General features: G+C 37.3%; 1 protein-coding gene across 1 annotated transcript in view; it reads right to left on the minus strand.

The window, feature by feature from the left end:
• The window catches only part of Gmds (GDP-mannose 4,6-dehydratase), a 472,970-nt gene that overhangs the window by 324,441 nt on the left and 121,437 nt on the right, over positions 1 to 27,092 (minus strand). Inside the window, exons 5-6 of the mRNA XM_013016609.1 lie at positions 7,880 to 8,072; positions 7,018 to 7,122 (exon numbers count right to left, since the gene is read on the minus strand). Of these exons, the coding sequence (XP_012872063.1) occupies positions 7,018 to 7,122; positions 7,880 to 8,072 (298 nt within the window). The remainder of the gene's footprint in view (positions 1 to 7,017; positions 7,123 to 7,879; positions 8,073 to 27,092) is intronic.

Here is a 27,092-nt window from a genome sequence, read left to right on the forward strand (position 1 = left end):
GGTATTGTATAAAGCCTATAATGCTTTACACAACTCAAATAGAAGATTACTTCATCCCTTGATTTCACAATTGACAGCTAACTTCTTTTTAAGTAAGTTAAATTCTGCTCTTCACTTAAAAGAATCACAAAGAACCTTTGAAAGCAATAGAAACAAAATATTGACCTATTTAACAATGCATACTCCTTGATATTTGTATACAGTATAATGTTGATTTGTTAATTAGATTAGCAAATACTTAGTACTTTTTTTTTTTTGGTTGGTCATGGGGCCTGAACTCTGGGCCTGGGTACTGTCCCTCAGCTATTCAGCTCAAGGCTAGTGCTCTACCACTTGAGCCACAGCGCCACTTCTGGCTTTTTTTTTTGCTGCTTATATGGTGCAGAGGAATTGAACTCTGCACTCTTCCACTGAGCCACCTTCCCATGACAAAATGTCATTATATTTATAAATATATTACTTATATATTGTTTATATAATGAAATGTACAAATGAATACAAAGTCCTGAAATTACCAGTCTATTCTCTGGACTTCCTTGAACTGCATCTGCCCTCTACAGACCAATATACCTAAGGTCCAAATAGTTTTCACGTAGAACTAACTTTGTCAAAGTTTTTACTGCAAAGTCAAACTGATATGTAAAGAAAACAGCTCCTAGATGGTATTTGTCAAGAATCTGCAATAATATTTTGGGAGTGAGACTACAGGGCAGAGTTTCTCATACATACTACTGCTAACATTTTGTAGTGGAAAATTCTTTGTTATGAAGAAGCATCCAATGTACTATTAAAATACTTAATAATGTCCCTGGCTACTATCAATTGAATGCTAAGCATGGCCCCTCCTCAACTGTGACAACCCAAAATAACTTTACCCATTGCCTACATATTCCCGTAAGGGGCAAAGTCACACTCCCCATTTCTCTACTCCTAGTAGAAAATCTCTATTGGGGGGTATGGATTTTATCTTCAAAGGATACTTTTTTGGAGAAAACAAAAGGGAACCTATTTTTTTAATTTACTATGACTTAAGTAGGTAATTATGGAATATACCATAGCTTAAAATTCTGAATAAATTTATGATAAATATATTTTATGAAACAAGATACTTTTCAATATAAGAACATACTCAATACTATATGTCAAAACCACTAATTCATGAACCTTCAGATGTCAGAAAGGTGAATCCTGTGTTTAGACTGATACATATGATTTCATTTTATAAAGCTCATAGTTACATCTAAAAATGGCTCAGTATTTAAGAGAGGTAATACACCATCCATTTGTGGTAGTCTCAAACTGTTACATTTGGGTACATTTAAAATACTTTATAACTTCTTGTTGTCTCATGATTTTTTTTTGAGGTAAATTTCTATTTATTTTCCAAGTCACTCAAACAAACTCTATGCTCAACTGAATTAGAAACTTATTACAGTGTTTAATATTAATCTTTAGGGAAAATATACAAGCAAATTAATTAATTTCTAAATGAATATAAATATATCTACTTATCCTTTAATATCATTCAGTATATTTTGGAAGGAGAAATTTAAAAATTTAAAGAAAATAACATGTTATTAAATTTAGTGATGAAGTAAATTTAAAAAAATAAATTTGTTTTAAATGAGAATTGATGCTCCAAGTACTAAAATCATAAATAGATGCTATAAAATGAGCTCATTTATACAGTTAAAATGTCATTAACAGAAATAAGATTATCAGCATCTTCAAAAATTTCATTATACAAATGGCAAAACATTAATGCAGACAAATAAAATAAGTAGGAATGGTTTCCTGTTTTTTATTTTCACTTGGCAGAGGATTTCTGTGGAAGAATTTCATTTTAGAGACAGTGCAGGGGAACCTCAACAGGGACCCAGGAGAGCTGCAGAGAGAGAAAAGGAGAGGGACCTGGCATGCAGGTGGACAGGAGAAGGGCTAGGCACTTGAGTAAGTGAAGGAGAAGTCTGTGTCACAGGGAGATTCGGAGAACAGCCACATACTGCAGAGAAATTCTGAAGGACACAGCATACGTTTGTCCACACCTGTGAAATGTGACCCAACACATCCTGGAGATTTCTGTAATCAAGCAATACTATAGTTTTGTTTTTTTTTTTAAGCCATGCTTCCTATTAACATTGGTTTGGTAAATAGGAAGTGATTAGATTTCCTGAGAAACTGGAGGAGTATCTTATGATATGTAACATATTTTATTAGTTTTTATTTCTTATTATGGACAACTTATTGTGGCTATTCAAGTTGTCATTTACCTTTATCCCATTTATATTTCTTAATACGAAAGTTAATGTCTTATTATGACAATTTAGTTAAATATCTGAAAGGAATATCTTTAATATACATATCTTTTACAAAAGATGAGATTAACTGAGATAGTAAGTTTCCAACTTCTCCACTTATTTTATTGCAAGGTCCAGGAACTCACCCACCTCACGCAACCACATAGGGATTGATGTGCTCCAGTTCCTGTAAAATTCATGCATACATGGTTCCACATGTGAACAATGTTTACAGAACTCTCCCTTTCCCTAGGATCCTTTTTCGTTTCAATGACATTTGTTTGTTTATTACCTTACAGTCAATGTCATACTGGTTAGTTTCTTCATTAATAGGAAAAATGGAATAAAATTATCTCTATATTTCTTTTTTTTTTTTTTTTGCTTATGTGGTGCTGAGGAATCGAACCCAGGACCTCAGGCATGCAAGGCAAGCACTCTACCACTGAGCCACCTTCCCAGCCCCTCTATATTTCTTTCTCAAAAATTTGAGGGTATTTTGGGAGGGTATCAAGTAGATGATGTTTATATATTTTTAGTAATGCAGTTGAAGTAGATACGAATTTGCCTGTATGTGTAAAGAAACATGTAATTTAATAAACAAAGTAATTTCTACATGTAATTTATACAAGTAAATAAAATGTTTGTAAAAGTACCTTTACAGCATTAACCACTATGACAAATGCACCAAATTAAACTTCTAGGTATATTATTTTTTCAGTATTTGAAAGTTTGATGTTGATAAGGACCAGACTATTGTTTTCTTAGCTTGAAAAAGATAAAGAACAAAATACAAACTAAAATGAACACACACACTGGCCATTCATGGTATATACCAGAATCATGTGGAATTCTAGAAAAAACAGGGAGTCCAACAAGTAAAAGCTCTTATAGTAAAAGAGCAGCAATGACAACATAAAGACTCAAATCACAGTAGCATAGCTACACATACTAAGTAGAAGAGAGTATATATTAGAGACCAAGAAAACACAGAAACAAAAGCAGAAAACTATTAAGGAGAGAAAATATTTTATCAAGTAAATGTTTAATTCTTTTCTTTTTAGTCCCTCTCTGTTTGGGAATAAACTCAGGGCCTCAAGCATGATAGGAAAATGCTCTACAACAAAGCTACACCCTAGCTTCGAATGCCTTGTTAACCATTTAATCAAGGAGAAAAAAAATGGAAGAAATAGACCAGCAACATGAAGCATGTCATTTTATCCAAGATAGAGGTATTCAGCAATAAAATCAAACACTAAATGCAATTCACGACTGGAAAACAACTTATGAGTTATGTTCATGTAGCTGAACCTTATCTCCTTATTCAAAAGTAGTCAGAAAGTCAATGACCTTGACTTTCCTAATGAACAAAAACACTAAGGAGTATCAGCACAGGAAAATGGCCTCATCAAATAACTGCCATTCTGAAGTCAGAATGCTTCTAGTGTCAGGAATTATCACTGCACACACTTTTGGTCTTTCTCCTTCAGGACTGAACACAAGCAATTCTTATTGTAGCCTTACTTACTACTTAGCTGTAAGAAACCCAAGCCTCTAATTCCACATTTATTGAAAACAGAAATATCCCACTCAAAATCCCTAAGCATTCAATATTATACGTATTTCAGCATTTAATCATGATGACCACAGTCATCAAAGCCAGGAAATCAAGTGTTACTTAATCATGTAATTTTTTAATCTTCTAAACTAGAAAGTGAGAAGTTTCATTTTTTTGTTTGCCATTTTATGTGAAGTGTTTTATTTGGAATATATTTTATTAATTATACTTATAATTTCTTAAAGTCAACAAATTTTCATTTATGATACGCTTAAGTACTCACTAACAGTTTAAGAATGAAGATATAATTATATTATGTAGGTGACAAATTGCTATTTTTGTAATCTTACCTTCCACTTAATAATCACAACTAGAAATATGGTTAGCATTATTAAATGGGATTGTGTTTAATGCTCTAATTTTCAGAACAATATTAAACAGTAAATTACATATTGTAAAGAAAAATTTAACATACTAATGAGCAAATACTTCATTTAAAAATCTTTATATATTCCTCATGGCATCCTTGTATCAGTTTTAGTAACTTTAGCTTTTCAAAGAAATTTAACAATGGCAAGTTTTACCATGTTGATTTCCAAACAGAAATGAGCTTTAGGTAATAAATATAATCTCTTCACATAAGAAGATAATATGCAAATTGGTGTTTTTTAAAGCAGGTGTCACCACAGCCACATCTTTGGCAAACAGAACACTGTAGGTAAATATACAGAGAATGTGGTTTCTATTGTCAGAAGCAGCCAGATGGGTGCAGAATTTCATGTTCAGAAAAAATAAAACTAAAGGAAAAAAGTTTTAGGTCCATGGTAGCTTAGTGCATTTTATTCATAAAACAAAGCATTTACACTTTTAAACACTAATAGTGTAGATTGTTTAAACAAATGTAATTCTTGTGAATAAGAGCATCTTGTTATAATCTGTGAATACTAATTTGTAGAACATACTAATATATTTTCATGCCTTTTGGACATGTACTTTAAAAATTTTACCTATTAGCCATCAGCATAATTACAGTGAATAATACTATCAGCATTTTAATATCAGCATTTTAAATGAAGTAAACCTGAAGAATGGAAGAATCAATAGTTTTCTCTCACTGAAACAATGACTAGCTGGCTTACTGAAGGACCAAGAGGCCAAGCAGACCATTGTATTATTCCCAATGTTTTTTGTTGTTGTTGTTATTGTTGTTTGTTTGTTTTGCAAGAACCAGGCTGTGTTCCAATAAAACTTTATTTACAAAAAGTTAGTTACTGATTTTTATTTGCCCCATGATCATAGTTTGCTAGCCTTTGGTCTGTAATATCTCTATACTAGTACTTCTACACATTTTCAAGTCATAAATTCTCATGGGATATTATTCTCATGGAATATTATTCATGCTATTAAATGTACCCTTGTTAATTATACTTTCATTACAGAGTGTATGTTGCCCAAAACTATAACAGCTTGGCTCTACTCAAATATTTCAAAATAGTCTGTAAGCTTTAATTGCTACATGTGTGAAATCCACAAAACAATATTCATGTAAAAGTTTCTTATAAACTTCTACTGTTCTATAACTTGGACAACCTAACTTTCAAGTTAGCAAAGTTTTGCTTGAACAAGAGATACCCATATACTCATTCACTGAAAAATAGTTATAGTTGTTTATTAGCAGATAGGCATTGCTTTAGAAAGTAGAGGTTTATTTAATAAGGTAATATGGTTTTGCCAGTAAGATTTTCTGGCAGAAAGGTTTCCTCAGAACACAACAATCTTTAAGATTATCTTAAAGATTTAAATTAATCCATCCGGTTAATTTGAGAATTAATCCTCAAAGTTTTAAGAAATGCTGTAAATATCAGGTATCACAAATGTAGCAAGGTAGATATTTTCATCATTTCCACATATACTTCTATATATTTTCATTAGTTAATCAACATAAATGTAAAAAAGGAACTACCATTGTTTTCCAAGTATGAAATAAAAAGAAAATGGTGTGGGCTACTAAGTCAAGTTTATTGTTACTGTTGTCATTATTATTGTCATTACTACTACCATGATCATCATCACCAGCTCCATCATCATCATCATTACCATCTCAGAGCCTGAATTAGCTTGGCAGGTGCTCTATTACTTCACATTTTGCTTTACATTTTTTAAAAAAACAGAGTTTCACATTTATGCCCAGGCCAGCCTAGACAATGGTCCTTCTATTTACACATAGCTGGGGCAACAAGTACATGTCACCAGGCTAGCTTTTATTAGTTTATATAGGGGTCTCATGAACTTTTTGACAGGGACAGCCTTGAACTGTGACTATACAGTAACAAAGTTTCACTGAGAAAGTTATAAGCATTACTACTTGTTGGCCACAAAACAATCTATACATCAAGCTTCTTATTTCTTCTTGGACTTCAAGCAAAATTTATTAAAATTTCTTCTATTAAAATACATATTCTTCTTTTTAGCTTATAAAGAGGATATATATATATATATATCTGTATATATATATATATATATATATGGCTTCTGGATTCAATTCCAAAAATTTCATATGCTTAGTTAAGATTTTTCAAAACTAATAATAGGAATACATATTTATAATTTAAAAATCTAATCCTGGGAAGAAAGGAGCTATCATGTTGCTAATAGTCTCAGCAACAACTATGGAAAAGCAATAAGCCGACACAAACAAAATATGATTTTCCAAAAAGAAACAAAAAAGACTAAGTTAAGAACTGATTTCTAGAAGCACAGGAATTTCTAGGGGTTCTATTTGATGAACTATTAAAAAAATCAACCTAACCAACTGGTTAGGTGTATATGAGTGACTACTAGAAACAACCATAGTTTACTCCTTATTCCTTTGCATTCACATGGAAACTTCCTATTATGTAGGTTAAAAGCGTGCTTGGTAAGGCCTACTAATAAAAATTGTAGAATTGGGACACTATCCAGTTTTTTTTATAATGAACTTTAAAAGCTCTATAAACTTGATTATCACTTAAGAGCAGATTCCTATTTCTGTATTTGCCACCTCTGACACTTAATTCATAGAAATAAAGATAAACTTTTTTATTACATAGAACATATGCAGAATATACACAAAACCATTTGATGTTAAAGTCTGAAGTTTTTCTTTCAATTTCTATATTTACTAACCTCGTCTGGGACTCTCATGATTGAAAAGAATGCCATTCACAGCAAAGAGATTATATGCTTCCCGGAAGTTCACCACAATCCAATAGGCATAGAGTTTTGCTGCTCCTGTTAGAATCGTTTTTAAACACAAATGAAGCTTATTATAAAAGACAATGATTATCACCCACCTTAAATAGTAAAACCTTGTAAAAATAATAATTTCTAATACATCAAAATCGTTAAAAGAGAATGAAAAGCTTAAATAAAATAAGGGTTCATATGCGCTTAATCATGTTCATCAGGAGATAATGGTTTCCTACTTTTGTAATATCTGTTATTTGTTCTTTTACTATCTAATTGACTCAGCTATATTGTATGCAATAAATCAAGATCATCTTTCTTGGATCTTATGCTTAGTGAATTTTTCAAAAACTGCTTAATGTGCTTTAAGATCTTATCATATAAATAATATACTTTCTTTATAAATGTACTCTTATTTTTAAATGATTGGAGTTAGGAAAATTTTCATGTGGGAAATAGAAAGCATGAAGATTTATCACTTTACTCGATATCAAGAAGTTCAGAAAAAGAATCCTGTTGGGCCTAATTTTCCTTAAGGGATATTTATAGAAGGGTTGAATGAACATGGCTAGATGAAGTGAGGTGGTAATTTCACCCCAGAGGCAATGGCAGCAAATACTTGTAGTTAGCAATCTATAAAGGCATGCTTCTCAACAAGTCTAGTCACCTTAGTCTATCTCAATGTTAATCTCACATCCAATGACTTCAGCTTAGGAGAATGAAAACAGAAACACTCCCCACATCACCCACCCACCCAAAGACAGTGCTGTGAATGCATCCAGCTGGGCACCAGCATTCTCACCATAAGGCGAACGAGGATAAAAAGGAGTAGTCTCCTTCTGGGGTATTTCCTGCACTTTCCCATAAAGTTCACTTGTTGAGGCCTGGTAGAACTTCACAGAGTTGATAAGGCCACAGGTCTTAACTGCATCAAGAAGCCGCAAAGTGCCAACCCCATCAACATCGGCAGTATACTCGGCTAAATCAAAGGAAATCTGGAAAGAAAGTTCATGCATGGGGCTGCATTAATGGTAACAGTGACAAATGCTGAGGAGGGTGAGTAGATAAGGCAAAAACTACAGTTTCACAGACCAAAGAAATGTTAGGTTGTTAAATAAGAATGTGTGTCATCAATTTCTAATATTGAATGGCTAGAAAATATTCTAAGATCCACTGATGATCTATAAAGGACAATCTAAACATCCATATACTAAGCCAAATCCTTGATAACCCTTCTTATCATAGGATAAAGCTGTGTTCCTTGGAAAAAGTTCCTTAAAATTTTAATTTGAGCTGATTGCTAGTGGCTCACACCTGTAATCCTAGCTAATCAGGAGGCTGAGATCTCAGGACTTCAGTTTGAAGCCATCCTGGGTAGGCAAACCCATGAGACTCTTATCTTTAATCTCAGAAAAAGTGATGCTGTGGTTCAAGTGGTAGAGCACTAGCCTTGAGCAAAAAGGAGCTCAGAGACAGTGCCTAGGCCCAGAATTAGAGCCCAAGAACAGTCTAAAAAATTGGTTTGAACTCATCTCTTGGACTTATAAATTCAGGCCATTTATACTTTTAGGAACTCTCCTTTGATTTTTGTGCATATGAAAGATTGAGAATATGTACTTTAGATCAGTTAATTCTTAAAAAAACATTGTTATGTATTTTTAAATTAAAAAGCAAAATGAAGTATCTATCAAGTATATGTAATCTTTTTTATTATACAGCACAGTGCATATGGTTGTTTACATTAATATAAATTAACTAATTTAAAGTAGTGTTGTTGTTGGTGGTGGTGTTTAAAATAGATGTGGTCATTAGTAGCTCACGTCTATAATCCCAGCTACTTAGGAGGCTGAGGATCACAATTAATCTCCAATTAATCATCAAAAAGCTGGAAGTAAAGCTGTAGTTCAAATGGTAGAGTACTAGCCTTGAGCAAAAACAGAAAGAAAGAAGAAAGAAAGAAAGAGAAAGAGAGAGAGAGAGAGAAAGAGAGAGAGAGAGAGAGAGAGGGAGGGAGGGAGGCAGGCAGGCAGGCAGGCAGGCAGGCAGGCAGGCAGGAGGGAAGGGCAAGCAAGCCAGCTCAATGACTGTGCCCAAGCCCTGAGTTCAAGCCCAAATAATCACTCACACTCACACACACACACACACAAAGAAGACAAAAGATGATAATAAAGAAGAGGAAGAAGATGAGGAGGGAGAAGAGGAAGAAGAAAAATAAGAGAAGGAAAAAGGAGAAGAGGAAGAAGAGGAAGAAGAAGAAGAAGAAATAGGAGGAGGAGGAGAAGGAGAAGGAGGGGGAAGGGGAGAAGGGGAGGAGGAAAGAAAAGATGTGGCTTTGGACTTAAAATCATCTCTATACACAATTACACAATCAACCAAATATTAAATCTCCTAAACTAGAAAGGCTGATAATGTTTATCACTGGTACATCTATTGTGTTGTGAATTATCTAATCTTCATGTGGGAAAAAAAACCCTTTCATTTGAGTGAAGAAGGCCATGGTCTTCATTATTTCCTGGTCTAAAGAAGACAGTACCTGGCATTATAGGAAAGTGGGAGATTGTTCCCCACGGAGTCAGCCCTCTAAACAAACTAATGTCCTTTAGGACTGTGAGTAAAGCTCAGGTAGCATCCATAAAACAACAAGAAAAAATATGTATGTTTCATAATCTTTCAAAGCCATGAAGACAGTTCTAGCAACAATTTATTCTTTTTAAATAATGCTTTATAGAGCTATAAGTAATGTACCATAAAGGTCAACATTTTAAAGTTGACAAATTAGTGGGTTTTGTATGCTAACATATTATATACATCATCACTACCACCTAGTTCCAGAATATTTTTGTCATCTCCCAAATAAATTCTGTATCCATCAGCACTCACTCTAGGCAGTCACCAATCAACCAGCTTTCTGTTTTTACATCTTTAATTGTTGTAAACACTTCATTAAAACTGAGTAATACAGTCTGTGGCCTATGGTGACTAGCTTCTATACCTAATGTTTTCATTTTTGGATATAAATACCTGGAAATAGTACTGTTAGACCATATGGTAACAGTAACATTAAACATTTTGAAGAATTTCCAAGACTGTTTTCCAAATCAATCATATTTTCAGCAGCAGTAACGAAGGGTTTTAATTTCTTCATATCCTAATCCACAACTATTGTGGTTTCTCTTTGATTATAGCCATGCCAGTTGTTTACAATGGTATCTCACAGTAGTTTCAATCTGCATTTTCCTATGACTAATGATAATGAAGATCCTTTCATGTTTGTTGGCCATTTGAATATCTTCTTTACAAAACTATATATTTAAATTAATTGCCCAAATTGAGCTACTTATCTTTTCATTATTGAATTACAAAAATTCTTTAAATATTCTGGATCCAAGTACCTTCCATATAAAATTTATGTTTTCACTCCCAAAGGGGAGGGATCTTTTCAGTAGCCTTCAAAGTCAAAATGTCCAGTTTATCAACTTTTGTCATTTTCAGTTTTTTTAGGAATTCTTTGCATTCAGAATTGTGAAGACCTATTTCTATATTTTATTGTTATAATTTCACAATTTCATTTCTAGCATTTATTTCTATGACACACTTTGAGGTAATTTATGTGCATGGTTAGGGGGTCCAACTTCCTTATTTGCAAATTGATATTGTTGTCTTAGCATTATTTTTTAAAAAACTATCATTTCCCTGATGAATGAACCAGATACTAGTTTGTGGTTCTTCAGAAAAATCATGGCTCCAGGTTGAGAGGATAGGACAGGAGATATCAACAGCTATAAGGAAATGATAACCAGGATTATTTAAGTCCTCATTATGGAACAGACATCATTCTAAGTAATTTGCATAAATATTATTACTTTCATAGGAACAGGTAAGCATCTAAAAACCTGAAATGGAGAAAACAATAGCTAGTAGAACAACATGGCTATTCTCTTGATAAATACAACGTATGCTGGGTGTTATACCTGTGTTATATATCATGGTAAACCAATGTCCCTCAACTTTTGGAACTTAGGGTAAAGAAACCTGAACAAGTTTACATAAGAAGCAGGGGATATATTAAGAGGACATATTCATAGGAAATTTTAAAGGCAGTTAGGCAACCAAGTACAGAAGGAGAAGATGATGTTGAAGAAAGATGGCTTCTAAGTCTCCAAATTTTTATGAAGCTCTATCAAGAATAAAGCATGCATTGATAATTACAATATTGAGGATAAAATAATGTGGATAATAATTAATGCAAATAATGTTCCACATATCCTCACTTAAAAACACAGTCACTGTGAAATGTCAGTTATTCACCTTGTGATCACAGAGCTGAACCAAGCTGGGCTCACTGCCTCTGCCCAGGAGAGGTGGAAACAATTGCATATCGCTAGACAAGGGGAAAGATTTCATTTTGAATTTCAAAGTATGGTTTCTACTGAATGTATGAAGCTTTTCTAGTACAAAAGAGTTGGAAAAAAAAAGCCTAAAACAGGGACTGCAGAATAATTATGGAGCATAGTTCTAATCGCACCAAAATTACTGTAGTTTCAGAGGCATGGAGACATAGTTAGCAATAGAAACTAATTTCGCAAGACAAGAGAAATAATGATAAAACAACAACATGAAACAAAAACTCAAGCCTACAAAGCACTGCTTTAACTTCTTTCCAGAAAAATCTTGGCTTCAAGATAACCAGACTGTTTCAGTTCTCTTGATACTTCAATGGCAATAACTCTCTAGACTCTGGCACTATTATGCCAGATCCCTGATATCTCTGGGAAGAAGATATGTTCCTCGCAAGCATCCTTTAGGGGTGTGACCAAGCTAATCACTGTTACACCATCATTATGCACATAGCACCAAATGCTCAATCCCAGGTGCCTCCACTTATTTACTTCCCTGCCTAGTATCATTTTACTTAAACCAAATTTCAGATGTCATCACCAAACATGTCATATCCTCAGCCCTTCCACCTCTGTAAATATTCTACTTGTTTCTGTCCTTCACAGTCCAAAGAATTTTAAGCATTTGTCACCACTTCTAACCTAACTGGCCAATGTAGACTGCTACAACCTTTCATACGAACTGACTTCAATTACTGTCTCCTATCCTTACCTGGCCCAGGTACTATTCTTTTATTTCTTACTGCTATAGTTTCACAGCTTAATCTCTAGCATTTATTTCAACTCTCTAGCCATCAGTCTGTCCTCACATTGGTGCCAGCCTCTTCCTGCCTAGAGCCTCCCCTCTGGCTGTCCCTTTAAAGAAAGAGTTCCTTATTACCATCTCCTTTAGGTCTGTTACTTACTATAAAAAAAAAACTTGATTCTTATCACATGTATATTCATCCATTCCTTTATTCCTTGTTGTTTCTCTTCATTGTAATTATTTATTTATTCGTTTTCTTGTTTATGTGTCTTCCTGTTTTAAATGTAAACTCTATGAGGGTAGGAGCTTGTCTTTATTGCCTCTCCTTCACTCCATAAAGTTGCTTAGCACATTACTTTCTCATAAAGAGCCTGTAAACTAATGATGTACTTAAATGTCAAATACACATATATCAAAATAAAAGCAGGAATTATTATAAAAGAAAATAGATTATAAGAATGATAGAATATAGTAACTGAACAGAATTGAAACTTCAAAACTTCAAAATACAAAACTGTATTTACACATAATGCTGATAGCATTACAATGGCAAAAGTTTAACAATTACATTTAAAAATACAGAATTTATGCTACGACTCCCGAAACATAGGCAGAAAGACTTCAAGTTTTTCCCAGCTTGAACTATCTAATAAGACTGTCTAGCTTGGACTATCTATCAAGATTTAGATGGAGTGCAAGTGGTAGAAGCTGGCACTAAAATTCTGAAGACTCTAGGCTAGGATGTTGACCAGAGAGACCCCAGCTGAATAGTTTCAGAGAAGTGCAGTAAGGCCTTGAAGTACCAGAGAAGAATTTAAAGTGAAAGGAAAATAGAATAGCCTATTGTTCTCATCAATATTTAAAGATATAAACAGATATCAAAAATTATCTTTATTTCTTTGAGTGATAATCATGACCAATCTTGAAACAAACAGAAAATTAAAAATGTTCTCCTAGGGACTGGGAAGGTGGTTAAGTGGTAGAGTGCTTGACTTGCATGCATGAGGCCCTGGGTTTGATTCCTCAGTACCACATAAACAGAAAAAGCCGGAAGTGGCACTGTGGCTCAAGTGGTAGAGTGCTAACCTTGAGGTGAAGGGCTGAGGGACAGTGCCCAGGCCCAGAGTTCAAGCCCCTCTTAAAGGATCTGTTAGGACCACAGAGGTAATGGGAGGTAATGGCGGTGATGGTATGCATGCGAGTGTGGCTGCTCAACAGCTGGGAAGAAGAACTTGAAGAAGCTACCCAAGTTTACTGGAAAACTAGCAATGATGTCACTTATCAGGTTGATGGGAGTAAACCCTTCAATTTTGATTATGTCTTTCACAGCAAAAAAAACTACTAAACTAGGAAATAAAGTAGGGAGGTCAGGTCTGGCCAGTGCCACATTGGCCACATGGTAGAAGGTAGGGTCTGGCATCTAGTCTTCATGCTGGGAAGGAATCACCACTGCCTCCCAGGTGATGAGCTGCCTGGATCCCTGGAGGCAGGAGTGGGCACTTGGCTGATAAGTTATCAAACCTGTCTGTGCAGTGCCCAGGACTGGGAATTTCCTGTGGACCTACCCCCTGTGCTGACTCTATTTAGGCCCAGACCAGCACAGGCACCATTATGCAATGCCACATTGTCTCTGTAATTCTGTCCTGTGTCCTGTCTCCTGGCACATCCCCAGTCATCACAGCATCCCAATTCTGTTCTCCCTCAGAGCAGAATTGGTTTGTTGGTATTGTTTTCTTTCCTCTCTGGCCTGTTTCCAAACCCTGTTATAGTATCTGGGGGCTGTAGGACTTTTTAACGATGGGATGCTAGCAGACTTCTAACTGTGTAATAAAAACTCCAATATGCCGTCTTGCAAAATGTAGCCTCCCTGATAATTCACCTTACAATAAAATATGCTTCAAGTCCAAATTTCAATTCTGTACAGTTTAAATATTAGAATGTGAATTTCAGATGCTTATAAAATCATATAAGACTATTATTATGGAAGGCTTGAAGTCATTGTGACACACCTCATATCAAATGAAGCAAATGCTAATTTCTGAAGTATGAAAATCAACACAGATGAAAGAGGACATTCTACCCAAGAAAAGTAAATTCATATTTTTGATATGTGTCCTTTGTCTATTATATAGCTAGTGAAGATCTCCTAATCTGTGGGTTTTCTACTGATGTTGCTAACTATGTCCTTTGCCATGCAGAAGCTCTGCAGTTTCATGCAAACCAATTTATTCAGCCTTTCTTTGATTTGCTGTGTTTCTGGATCTTTATTTAGGAAGTTTCAACCAGAGTCAAGCAGTCCGAGTGTATCTGTTGTAAGGTGAATCATCTCAGAAGCCATATTTTGGAATATGGGATGTTGGAGTCTTTATTATACAATTCGCAGGCTTCAGGTGGCCTAATGTTACAAAGGCCTGCAGCCCCCAATATATATAACACAGCTAGGAAACAGGCTAAAGAGGAAAGGAAGAACAAAAACAATATGAACAAATCCAATTCAGCTCCAATGGAGAGCTGAACTGGGATGCATGGTAACTGGAGACAAGCCAGGAGATGATAACAGAGGCACACCTGGCCTGGCATCATGACGGCTGGTCTGGTCTGGACCTAATAGGGTTGGAGCAGGGGGCCAACTGGGAATTTCCACAGGAAATTTTGCCAGCACCATTTGTTGAAGAGGCTGTCTTTGTTCCATTGGATAATTTTGGCTCCCTTATCAAAGATTAGGTGACCATAGGTCTGTGGGATCATTTCTTGGTCTTCAAGTCTATTGCATTGGTCCTCAGGCCTGTTCATGTACTGGTACAAAGCTGCTTTTATAACTACAGCTTTATAATAGTGCTTGAAGTTTGGTATTGATATTCCTCCAACACTGTTTATCCTACTAAGGATTGTTTTTGCTATTCTGGGTCTCCTATTATTCCATATGAATTTTTTATTGCTTTTTTTATTTCATAAAGAATGTTGTTGGGATCTTGATGGGTATTACATTGAATTTGTGGATAGCTTTGGGGCTTTGGGCAATATTGCCATTTTCATGATACTTAAGAGCTCAAAAAACTAAACCCTCCAATAAAAAATCCTCAAAGAAACAACCACCCCATTAATAAGTGGTCAAAGAATTAAAAAGAGACTCCTTTGGAGAGGAACTAAGAATGGCCAATAGACACATGAAGAGATGCACATCTCTGGCCATAAAAGAAGTGCAAGAATCTCAGGACTGATTAGCTATAATAATTTACAGTGAAATTACATGACCCTTGTATAGACACTATTGGACCTAGAGGTATAACATTAAGAAATATTATAGATCATGTAGCAATAAAAAATAAGTGCAAATCAAAACCACAGTAAGATTCCACCTCACCTCAGTTAGAACACCATTATCAAGAAAACAAATAACAGATGTTGGTGGGGATGTAGCCAAAAGGGAATGCTACTGCACTGTTGGTGGGAATGTAAACTGGTTCAACCACTCTGGAAAGCAGTATTGAGGTTCCTCAAAAGACTAAACGGAGAACTACCCTATGATCCAACAATCCCATTCCTGGGCATTTACCCCAAATGATTACAAACAATGCCACACTAAACCCACCAGCACGACTATGTTCATTGCATCATTATTTATCATAGCTAAGATATGGAACCAACCCAGATAACCTTCAGTAGATGAATGGATCGAGAAAAAACGGTATATATACACAATGGAATTCTATGCTTCCATCAGAAAGAATGACACTGACCCATTCATAAGGAAATGGAAAGACTTGGAAAAAAATCATTAAGTGAAGTAATCCAGACTGAAAGAAACATAGGCCCCATAGTTTCCCGCATTTTTAATAATTAGTATATGTCTAGGATAGTCCAGTCCTCTGCAAAGGATCACAATAGCTCATAGCTATGTACAAATGACCATATAAAATGATGCTAACCAAAATGGAAATAAGGTTTTTCCTTGTTGTTGTTGTTGTTTTAATGTACTGTGAGAAGTTATTTCTTTTTCTGTCATTTTTTCCCTTTCTTTTATACCCTGTTGTCATTGTTTTTGATTTTGGTACCCTATGTCTTGTGTACACATTTATCTGATTTGGGGAAAGGAAGGGAAACAACAAAATGGTGAACAGAGGACAAAGGGTAAACCAATGCAACAGCAATACTCACAAAACACTATGCTGGAAATGAACTTTACAATTTGGGGAGGAGGTAAGTCTGGGGGGTTGGGAATGAAGGTGGGAGAAAATTGAGGGAGGGAGTAACTATGTTTGACAAGAAATGTATTCATTGCATTATGTATGTAACTGTAACCCCTCTGTATATCACCTTTACAAATAAAAATTTAAATACAATGAGCTGATAAAAATTACAGTTGAAGTGTTTTGTTTGTTTTTTGATATGAGCTAGGGTATCATTACAATAACAGAATGGTCTAGAACTCCTAGGCTCAAGTGATGCAATTGACATACTCTTCTGAGTAGGTTGAACTACAAGTTAACATGATATTTATAGTAAGAAAATAGAGTGTGCTCAATTAGCAAAACCATTGACATATGGCAGTGAGCAATGTTCTTATTTTCATCTATTAAAAATAATCACTGAGCCAGGTACTGATGGCTCACACCTGAGTATCTGAAATTCCTTTCTTTATGAAACTTGTTATTCTAACTAGAGTTACTCAGGAGACTGAGAGTCTTAGGATCTTTGTCAACTTTGGAAGAAAAGAACTTGAATATCTTTCTTCAATTAACCGGAAAAAAAAAAAAAGCTGAACTGGAAGCAGGGTGATTAGAGTGCCAATTGTGAGAATGCTAGGCCTTAAGTTCAAGTCTCAGTACTGTCAACACACACTCTCTCTATCTCACACACAAACATACAAATCACTCTGATTAAAGACTTGATTAAATCAAATGTCACTGCACATAACATTTAGCCATTTCAGCCGGACATTGGACACTCCTTAAAAGATGCTGGAGCAGACATTCCAGTTTTCCACTCTCTCTCTCTCTCTCTCTCTCTCTCTCTCTCTCTCTCTCTCTACTTTAAATCAGGGATCAAAATGTCTCCTGATCTTGCCTAGAACTAATTCTGCTGTACAGAAAGAGAACATTCTAGGAACTTCAGCTGGAATTTTGATTTGGAAGTGCAAAGAAATGGAAGCAGCTCTGGCCACCGAAAACATCCTAAGCTAGCAGTTTACCAGAACTGCCTCAAGTTCATCCGTGTGTGCTTTCTCTGCACATGCTATATACTCCCAGCACAACACTCACTAAAATCTACTGAAAGTAAAAACTAAGGACATTAAACAAAAAAAGCAATGCATCCATAGCTGCTACTACCACATTCAGGACTGTACATATCTTGAGATGAGGGCTTGATGATTTCTGTCATGGAAATCCCCAAGGATGCTACCCAAGTCAAAGCATAGATGGAATCTTTTTTTTTTTTTCATTGTGAACAACATTGCCATCTTTTTTTTCCCCATAGATAGAATCTTAAATGCAAAGCCAGTTGAAAAAAAAGTTATTCATAACAACTGAAATGCAATATATACTTACTCTACAAATATTAATAGAAACATTTTTAAAACATTAATAAGAAAAATATTTGAATAACAAGTTTAATGAAAAATTCTTTTTAAAAAATTTTATTGTGAAAATACCGTATAGAGGGGTTACAATTATATGGGCAAGATAATGAGTACATTTCTTATCAAGCATTGTTGTCTCCTACTTTGTTTCCCCTTCCCATCCCTTCCCATCTCCCACCCCCCTCCCACTCCGCACAAAGACTGATGAATGTAAATAGGCTTCTCTTAGACGCAGAAACAAGATGACTATGTAACAAAATTTAAACATAGGTAAAATTATGCATAGCCTACCTGGTTTGCCCCAGCAAAAACTATGTTGCCATGGTGTGGCCTCCCACTCCCCCATGACTCCCTCCAGCCTCTAATAGCTTGCCTCTCCTAGGAACTGGGCATGGAATTGGTCTCTGCTCAAGACATCTTGCCCACTCCTTTCCCACCTCTATATCCCTTTCTATACCTCACATCTAGAACAGCTGGCTAGAATGTTATGCTATCTAGGTGCACTTCACCTCTAAGCAGTGACCACATTCAACTTTGTTTAGGCTCCTACCCCTTTTCTTGGTTGGGCTCCTGAGAACAGCATGCTGGTTTCTATTGTTCTCATTTCTTTCTACCATACACAAGCGTGCCCATTATATTAAAGGAAGCAAAAAATATTACTTGAATGAATAAGAAATTTGTCTGAACTTTAGGCAATTGACCTCAACAAATTTGTCATACAGTTAATAATGGAATTTTACATATGCAGCAAATTCTACTTTAAAAATCTCAGCAATGAGCCAAACTTTCTGGACTTTAAATATCATGTCAAAGAGATTTGTCTGTGAAAGAACAAAATATGGTAAAAGATAACCAGAGAACAGAAGAACACTTACTCTAAGATTTGATTCCATGAACACAAAAGGAGGCTCAAGATACCATTAGAAATGCCAAAGACCACACAAGCAGCTTCATTGTTTTTGGCTTCTTTGTGAGTGTAAGTTATTAATCTAGGAGAGCAACAATAAAGCATTGCTTTCCATCCTTAATCAGACTTTACCGTGAGCAGGAGACCAACAGAGCTAATAATTTACTTAGCAGCTGGGGCCAGATGCAAATACATTTTTCCAAGTCTGTGGAGAATCAGGTAGATACGGTTCTAACTTAGTAGAAAAAGGCAGGAAGCAATATATAAAGATTTCTACTGGGAGATATGTTAAGAAGGCTACTGAATGTGCACAAAGGGATGAGACATAAAGGAGAGAAAGATGACAGAAATAATCAGATAACCACATGAGGAAGTGAGGATGTAGGGACAGGAGCTACTCTCCTGGAAGGAGGTATGAGGCAAAGAACAGAATAGTACCCATGTAATAAAACATCATATTTATGCTTGTATAAATGGATGCTATTCTGGACAGTCTGACTATATATCTGTAAGCTGACCAGGGGCCTTAGAAAGCCAGTAACGGCTCTAGAGCAGGGAACAGCATCATTTAAGCCTGGCCTTCTCATTGTATGTTACACTCTCAGCCTCCTCTTTAGTAACCCAATCTCTAGCGTTCATAAATTATAATTTCTCACATCTATTAACCCAACATTATGTCACTTGTTCCTGTATCCTATTACTATTATGTTTTTGTTCAAGAACATTTATAATTGCACTTTGGAATATCAAATAATCAAATAATCAATATCAAATAATCATTCTATCAGAAAGATGAATTATAGCCAGATTAAACAAATATGACATTTTTGCTTGCCTTTTTGCTCAAAGGTAAATTATGATTGTACTTTCTGATAATTATTTATTATACAATTATACTATACACTAACATATATATCACATATACATCACATATATACACATATATAATATATACTATACAATTAAATATTTACTAAATACACTGAGAGTAGACTAAGGGCTCTTATAGGAAATCAAAACTTTCATTTTACAGGGAAAAGTAATAATCCTCATATGTACATCTTTTCCAAAGACTCTTTTTTTTTTTGTCGGTCATGGGGTCTGAACTCTGGGCCTGGGTGCTGTCCCTCAGCTCTTCAGTTCAGGGCTAGCACTCTACCACTTGAGCCAAGCATTACTTCCTGCTTTTTCTGTTTATGTGGTGCTGAGGAATTGAACCCAGGGCCTCATGCATGCAAGGCAAGCACTCAACCACTGAACCACCTTCCCAGCCTTTCCAAGGACTCTTATGAATCACTACCATACACTTTGTCTGTCTTCTCCTACAAGGGGCTTGCCCTCCCATTTTCTGTCCCTAATGCTTAGTAAACAGGAAGACAGGAAAATGATAGTTCAATGAATGGAGCTGATTCTTTTCATGACCTTACAATTTACTCATAAAAGCAAACTGAATCGTTTACTAATTAGAATTCAAAAGATAGAGGGTCTTTATTCTTAGGACATTCTAAAGTTTTGATTTTAATAAGGGCTCAGTTGCTGCTGTAACTGAATAATACTGTGACCAAATCCGCTGACTCTTCTCATTTACTAACAAGGAAAGAGAAGAAGGATCAGTTGCCCAAAAGGCATTTCTTGAGTTTGGTAAGGAATTTCCATTTCTAAATGTTGGAGTGGTGTGGGGACTCTCTTAGTTCAAACCCCAAGCAAGGCCACAATAAAACAAAATACAGTGATGGGATTGATTTTTTCCCCTCAATTTAGTGACAATATTTGGGTCACAATTCCTTACTACCTTGATAGTCTCCAACAGCCTCTATTTCCATTTCTTAAAATGGTGATTTAAGGTTGGCCTGGCCATATCTGAGATACCCTTTCCCAACCAGTTGGGTGTGGTGGGGTGTGCCTGTAATTCTTGCTTCAAGAATCTAAGTGCCACAAGAAGCAAAATACTTTGTGGCTCCAGTGATCACAAATTAGATTCATCAAACAATTATTCTCAGTGTAGCTGGTGATAAAGGACAATCAGTTTTAAGTTCTATAGGAGAAAATGCACCAGAATCCCATTTTTCTAGAGCAAAACTAACAGCATTAAAAAATTATTGTAAAGGTGATGTACAGAGAGGGGTTACAGTTACATAAGTCAGGGAATGAGTACATTTCTTTTTGAACAATGTCACCTCTTCCCTCTTTTTCTCCCAGCTTTTTCCCTCCTGACCCCCCTTCCCCACAAGAAATATAGTTCATTTTCAACATAGTATCTGATGGATTGACCCCAACCCTATTGTCCCAGGCCCATACTGATGCCAGGCAAAATCCCAGGTATGAGCGAACTTGTTCCATGTGCAGGCAGGGCAATCCACCTAAGTGCAGCTGTAAACATCCCATTGTGGGCCCAACTGAAAAGCCCCCACCTCTCTTGACCTGGTGGCTTTTTCATTAACCTCTGCCTCCTTTCTCAGACCTCATATATAAACCCAGCTCCTGTTCCAACTCCCTGGCACAACCTCCAAACCCGTGGGAAGGGGAAGGGGAAGGCCTGTGCGCCTCACTGTTCCTCATCAACAGTCCTTGCCTGTTGATGATCAAGTCTGGTCTATTCCTTTTCCATATTCCTCCATTTTCCCAACATAATGGTACTGACATCCGGGACAGGAAAAGTGCCAGGAGTAACTGAGTGCCCTCTGCTGAGGGGCCACCCGCCTCCTTGCTGTCTCTCATCGAGCCTTTCTGCTATCTTACTCTTCCTTGTAAGGCCTTTCTCCCTCAGGAACACAGAGCCTGCTGAGCTTACTTTGGGTTAAACAGCCACCTGAAAGGCCTCATGGCCTTTGCCTACATGATCAGTGCATGCCTCCAGGGCGGCCACCCCACTGTGGCTTGAGGTATTATTGGCCCCCTGTGTAAACCCAGAAAAGGCCTTATCTCTCCCACTATTCTCTCTCCTTATCTCTCCCACTATTCTCTCTCCTGGACCCTGTCTCTGGACTCTGATCTTCAGGCAGAAGGCAATGGGACAAGGTAACCAGCCTGGTCTGTGGCAGAGGTGCCCTGACCTGGACCCCGGGACTCCAGGAGTCTCTCCCTCTCTTCCTGTCCAGACCCCCTGACACCCTTTAATTAGGACACCCTTTCCTAATTATTGGGATCCATAGATCTGCCTTCCCAAAGCACCTGGGATGCCTGGAGCAGCAGGACAGGCTCCGTAGTCCTATCAAATTTTTCAAATTGTCTCCCAGAAACACCCCATTGGCATGCCTGCAGTCTAATCTTAAGACTGGGCTGATTTACAGTAAAAAAAACCTGACTTGTTTGTCTACCGAAATCTAGTCTCACTAAACCATGGTCACCATTGGCCTAAATTCGGAACCTCTAGATTTTACTCTTACTTATTTAAACAATTCTCCATCGAAACGGCGAAGAGGCCGAGGTGTCCTAAACCTAAGCCCTCCTCTACCTCTGCTCCAGAAAACTCTCCCTTCTGCTCACCCTGTTCTGTCCTTCAAGTCCTCTGACCTACACTCCAGAGGCACCTCCCCCTCTGCTCTCCTGCCTTGCTCACCAAGCCCTTGTCTGCCATGAGCCTCCCAATCATCTCCTCTAGAAAAGTAACTCCTTATGTTGTAGCAGTTCAATCTGTCTCTCACCCCCTTTTCTCTCTCCCCCTCCCTCTTTCTCTTTTTTCTCTGATGACCTTCAGCACCAAAGATCCTTTTCTCCTTCCTTGCTCTTCTAACTACACTCTTGCTATTTGCAGTTGGTCCAGATTCTCTAGGCTAAAACTGTCTGTCTGCTTTAAGCAATTCCTTCTGCTGACCTCTGTCCTCCTGCCTGCCTGCCTGCCTGCCTGCTTGTGTAGCTGACACAAGGTGGGGGGTGGGCATGTAGGCCTCCAAAGGTAAAACAACAAGCTTGGCCCTGCTTAAATTACCTCTAAACAAACCCCTCCAAACTTAGTTCTCAACCCCATTTCTGGCTAATACACCTTCTTGCCTTCCAGACCCTAGGGCCTCTGCTCTGCCTCTTTCGTTAATCTGTCACTGACAGTGGCTGGCTGGCAAACACACTGGCTGGCCAGCTTCTCTCTTTTACTTCTCTCTCCCTTTCCCACCCAAAAATCCCATCATGAAAACAAACTAGTCCTCTTTGTCTTTGGGACTCAGACAATAATCCAATCCTTTTCTCTTTCCTGAGTCTACTCACTTCAAAATCTGGATTCTTAAATTCTCCTCTAGGAAGCTACAGAGGAGAAATCCCTCCCTCTCACCTCTTCCACTAGCTCTCTCTATCCAGTTACTCAAACATTCACTTTTCAGTACTTTCACATCCTCCCTTTTTTTTTTTTTTTCACATCCTCCCTTTAAATGTCTTCAGGTTAAAAGTGCTACCTCTTCCCCTTACAAACCTGTTCAGCCACTTCCTCCCCCAATTCTCTCTGCAGGCCATGGAAGCTGAATCTTAGGAAAAGACAGAGGCCACATGATGTGTTTTTCTACACCCCCCCACTCTTCCACCAACCTTACTTCTCTTCACTCCTTTAGGTGTTAAAATATTCAACTCATATACTAATGCATCTCATCACCAAAACTGATTTAAAGGTTTTCTGTTCTTGTTATCAATGTTTGTTTAAGCATGGAAATTCTGTTAAATTCTGTTTGTAAAAATTTGCCTTGTGTTTGTTTGGTATAGCCTACTTTTCTGACACTGACCATGTGGTTTTATCATATTGTGCAAAATAATATCACTTTGTCACTGGAATTCCAAAAAACTTATGGCTGATTTTCATTATTTTAAAAACCTAAGCATGCCTTAAAACTTTTAAGTGTGTGTGTGTGTGTGTGTGTGTGTCTGTGAGAGAGAGAGAGAGAGAGAGAGAGAACATGTTCAATATAATCTCATTGTAATGCAGAAAAATTGTATAAAAAGGTATCTTCTTCTATTTCTTGGTACTAGTATTTTCTGAATTTTGTGTTGAAGAAGTTAATTATCAAATGTGCTGTTTGTTAAGAGGAACATCTTTATCATGGGAAGTAGTAAAAGGAATGAGACCCAGCTGAGCTCCTAGCCAGCTGTGATGAAAAACACCAGTAAGGAGATAAGAATTGTCTTAAAATGTTTGTTCCAAATATTTGTTTCTGTCCCCAGAAAGTTTGAGTATGTAGCAGATGGTATAAGTATGCCTTAAAAGACAAAGCTTATGAGTAAGTTGGTATGTAATTGTTGACTGTGATTTACATTAAAACTAGCATGTCATTCTTTATGTCCATCAAAAGTCAAGTGTCTTTAATCTGTGCAGAAATTTGTAAGCAGCCCAACAGGAGACAATCCATCAGAGGGACAAAGTCTAGCCCAGATCCTGCCTGGACCATCTTGACTACCTCCATCATGATAGAAGTAGACTAGATTCCTGCCTGACTCCATCTGGCTATGTTGTTATGCTATTGAAACAAGTGTAGGTCAGGAGAGCCTCTTGTGAACTTTGGTTATCAGTTTTCCAGGCAGCCAAGCTATACTACATCTATGCTAAAACTCTCATCCCATCTACTGAGTTTTGTCTTTCCAGAATTCTGGCCAAGTATTTGTTTATCAATTCTTGACAGAGTGCAGGTAAGCTCTACTTATTCCCATTGATCTCTTGTTGCTTTAATTGGAAATAATAAAGGGTTTTTGTGGCAACGATTGCAGTTCAAAGCCAGGCCAGACAGAAAAATACCTTTGAGACTCTATCTCCCAACTAACCAGCAAAGTGCCAGGCTGGAACTGGCTAAATTACCAGCCAAATGCTAAAAGCAGCCCAGTGACTCAAAATGTAGGGCACTAGCCTCTAGCAGAAGTGCTCAGGGAAAGTGCCCAGGCCTTGAGTTCAAAGCCCATAAATGCCAACTGGGACAAGTTATGGCAGCCACAAGCACCTAGACCCCCCCAGCATGAGGTGGAGAAGAGTAAGAGGAGATGATGTCACATCAGCCATTTTGTGCCTGCCCTTTCAAAATTAACCAGAGAGAAATAAGTTGAGAAATTTGTCCATCTAATGTCCATATCTGTCTAACTTCTAACTGGACAGGAATTTACATTCTTGCCTTTGTTACCTGATATTTATAGGAAATGATCAAGGCCTCTCACTAGGCCCTTAACCACTCCAATCCAGCCCTTGCTTCTGACTGGTTATGGGCTCATGCTCCAAATGGAACTCTTCTGACTTGTGCCCAGGTTGTGTTTTCCTGTGTCATTCATATCAACTAGTTCTGCCACCTTGTCAGCCTTTTGCCTGATCTCACCTTCTTCAAACTTCTCTCTAACAGGATAACAGTCCTCACTCCGACCTGGGAGCAAGTGAAGGCCATCCTCTTACTGCAGGCAACCAGAGGCCTAGCTTACACTGCCCTACCCAGCACAGACCTGGACACTGATGACCCCAGCATCATGACTCCTCGACACCCCCATGCCAGCAGGAAGTAGCCAGAAAGAGCATGACACCCTTCTACCTTTTATATTCTTTCAGAGTTCCAAATGATGGGAATCTGTTTTGTTCCCATAACTCCATATTACTCCACTCTCAGTCAAATTCTTTTTATTTATCCAAAGATCCCATATGAAGGACTTGCCTCTCCCCTCTTTTTTTTAATCGAATAAATTTATTATTATTTTTTATTGTGAAAATACTGTACAGAGGAGTTACAATTACATGGGCAAGATAATGAGTACATTTCATATCAAGCATTGTTGTCTCCTCCTGTTTCCCCTTCCCATCCCTTCCCATGCCTCTTCCCTCTTGACCCAATCATTTTATGTATCTAAAGATGGAATATGAAGGATTAACCCCCACTCTATTGTCCCAGGCCCATATTGAAGCCAGTCAAAATCCCAGGTATGAGCGAACTTGTTCCTTGTGCACGTGGGGCAATCACCTAAGTCCAGCCGTAAACATCCCACCTCCAAACCCGTGGGAGGGGGAAGCTCTGTGCCACTCGCTGTTCCTCAATAAACAGTCCTCGCCTGTTGATGATCGAGTCCAGCCTATTCCTTTTCTGTTCTCCTCTATTTTCCCAACAGTATCTAGTGAGCATCACTGCTAAATCAAGTGATAGAGTTCCAGACTTCAGTCAAAAAGCCGTGACAGTGTGAAGCCCTAAGTTCAAAGCCCAGTACCAAAAACAATAAAAAAGGTAACTCTACTAATCTTACACATCAATATTGAAAAATGAAGGTATCTCTGAAATTCATTTTACATCATCACAATTTTAATCTTCCTAGGTATTCTGATTGCCGGTACATTAAGATGAGCCCTCTGCTGTCAAGACAGTGATGGCAATGGAAGGACGAGAGGGGTTCACTGTATGAGGGGTTCTTAGCCAACTCTGTTCAAGACCATCTATGGATGACTACAGAATCCAACAGTACTAATAATTAGGGAAATTCTTTGTACAGAGAAATGAGATGAAAGGTCACTTAGCTAACTAATATAGTCTCCATTAGTGTTCAGCATACTTTATTTATAGACTTCTATAAATCACATGTAGAATAGCCACCATTAAAACAGGGCATTGACCTTGACATCTCCAATGCTAATCATTCTTTACAAAATAGAAAAAAATGACCTCCTCACCCTTCCCCCCAAAAAGAAAGGGGGGGGGGAACCTGAAAGGTTAAAGGAGTTTGGAAAGTCACAATAAGGTTTCCTTAACAGAGGTCTCAATATCCATATGGAGGGCTGGGAATGTGGTCTAGTAGTAGAGTGCTTGCCTAGCATGCATGAAGCCCTGGGTTTGATTCCTCAGTACCACATAATCAGAAAAAGCTGGAAATGGTGCTGTGGCTCAAGTGTAGAGTGCTAGCCTTGAGCACAGTAAGGCTCAGGGACAGTGTCCAGGCTCTGAGTTCAAGCCCCAGAATTGGCAAAGAAATAAAAAGTTAAAAAAAATTAAAAATCCACATGGAAGGGTTCAAGAAGACAGAAGTGGAATTACTGTTTGCAGGCAAAACAAAAACACTTGCTTTATGGAACTTTTTAATTCATTGGTGAATGGATTATCCCAGTGTTTGTAAGTCAAATATGAGAGAAGCCAAAGCAACATCATAGCTGCTTTCCTTTCTTCTTAATTCCCATTCCACTTGATCTCTCTCTTCTAAAAAAAGTAAATAGTGAATCAAATTCAGAAGAAACATTAAGGGAAAAAAAAGCTGTGGGAGAAAATGTATAAAAGTTTTTTTTATAATAAGTTACCCTTCGGGCTGGGAAGGTGGTTCAGTGGTAGAGCGCTTGCCTTGCATGCTCAAAGCCCTGGGTTCGATTCCTCAGCACCACATAAGCAAAAAGAAAAAAGCCAGAAATGGCGCTGTGGCTCAAGTGGTAGAGCGCTAGCTTTGAGCTGAAGAGCTGAGGGACAG

The sequence above is a fragment of the Dipodomys ordii genome, unplaced genomic scaffold (assembly GCF_000151885.1).
Source record: "Dipodomys ordii isolate 6190 unplaced genomic scaffold, Dord_2.0 Scaffold32, whole genome shotgun sequence".
NCBI lineage: Eukaryota > Metazoa > Chordata > Mammalia > Rodentia > Heteromyidae > Dipodomys > Dipodomys ordii.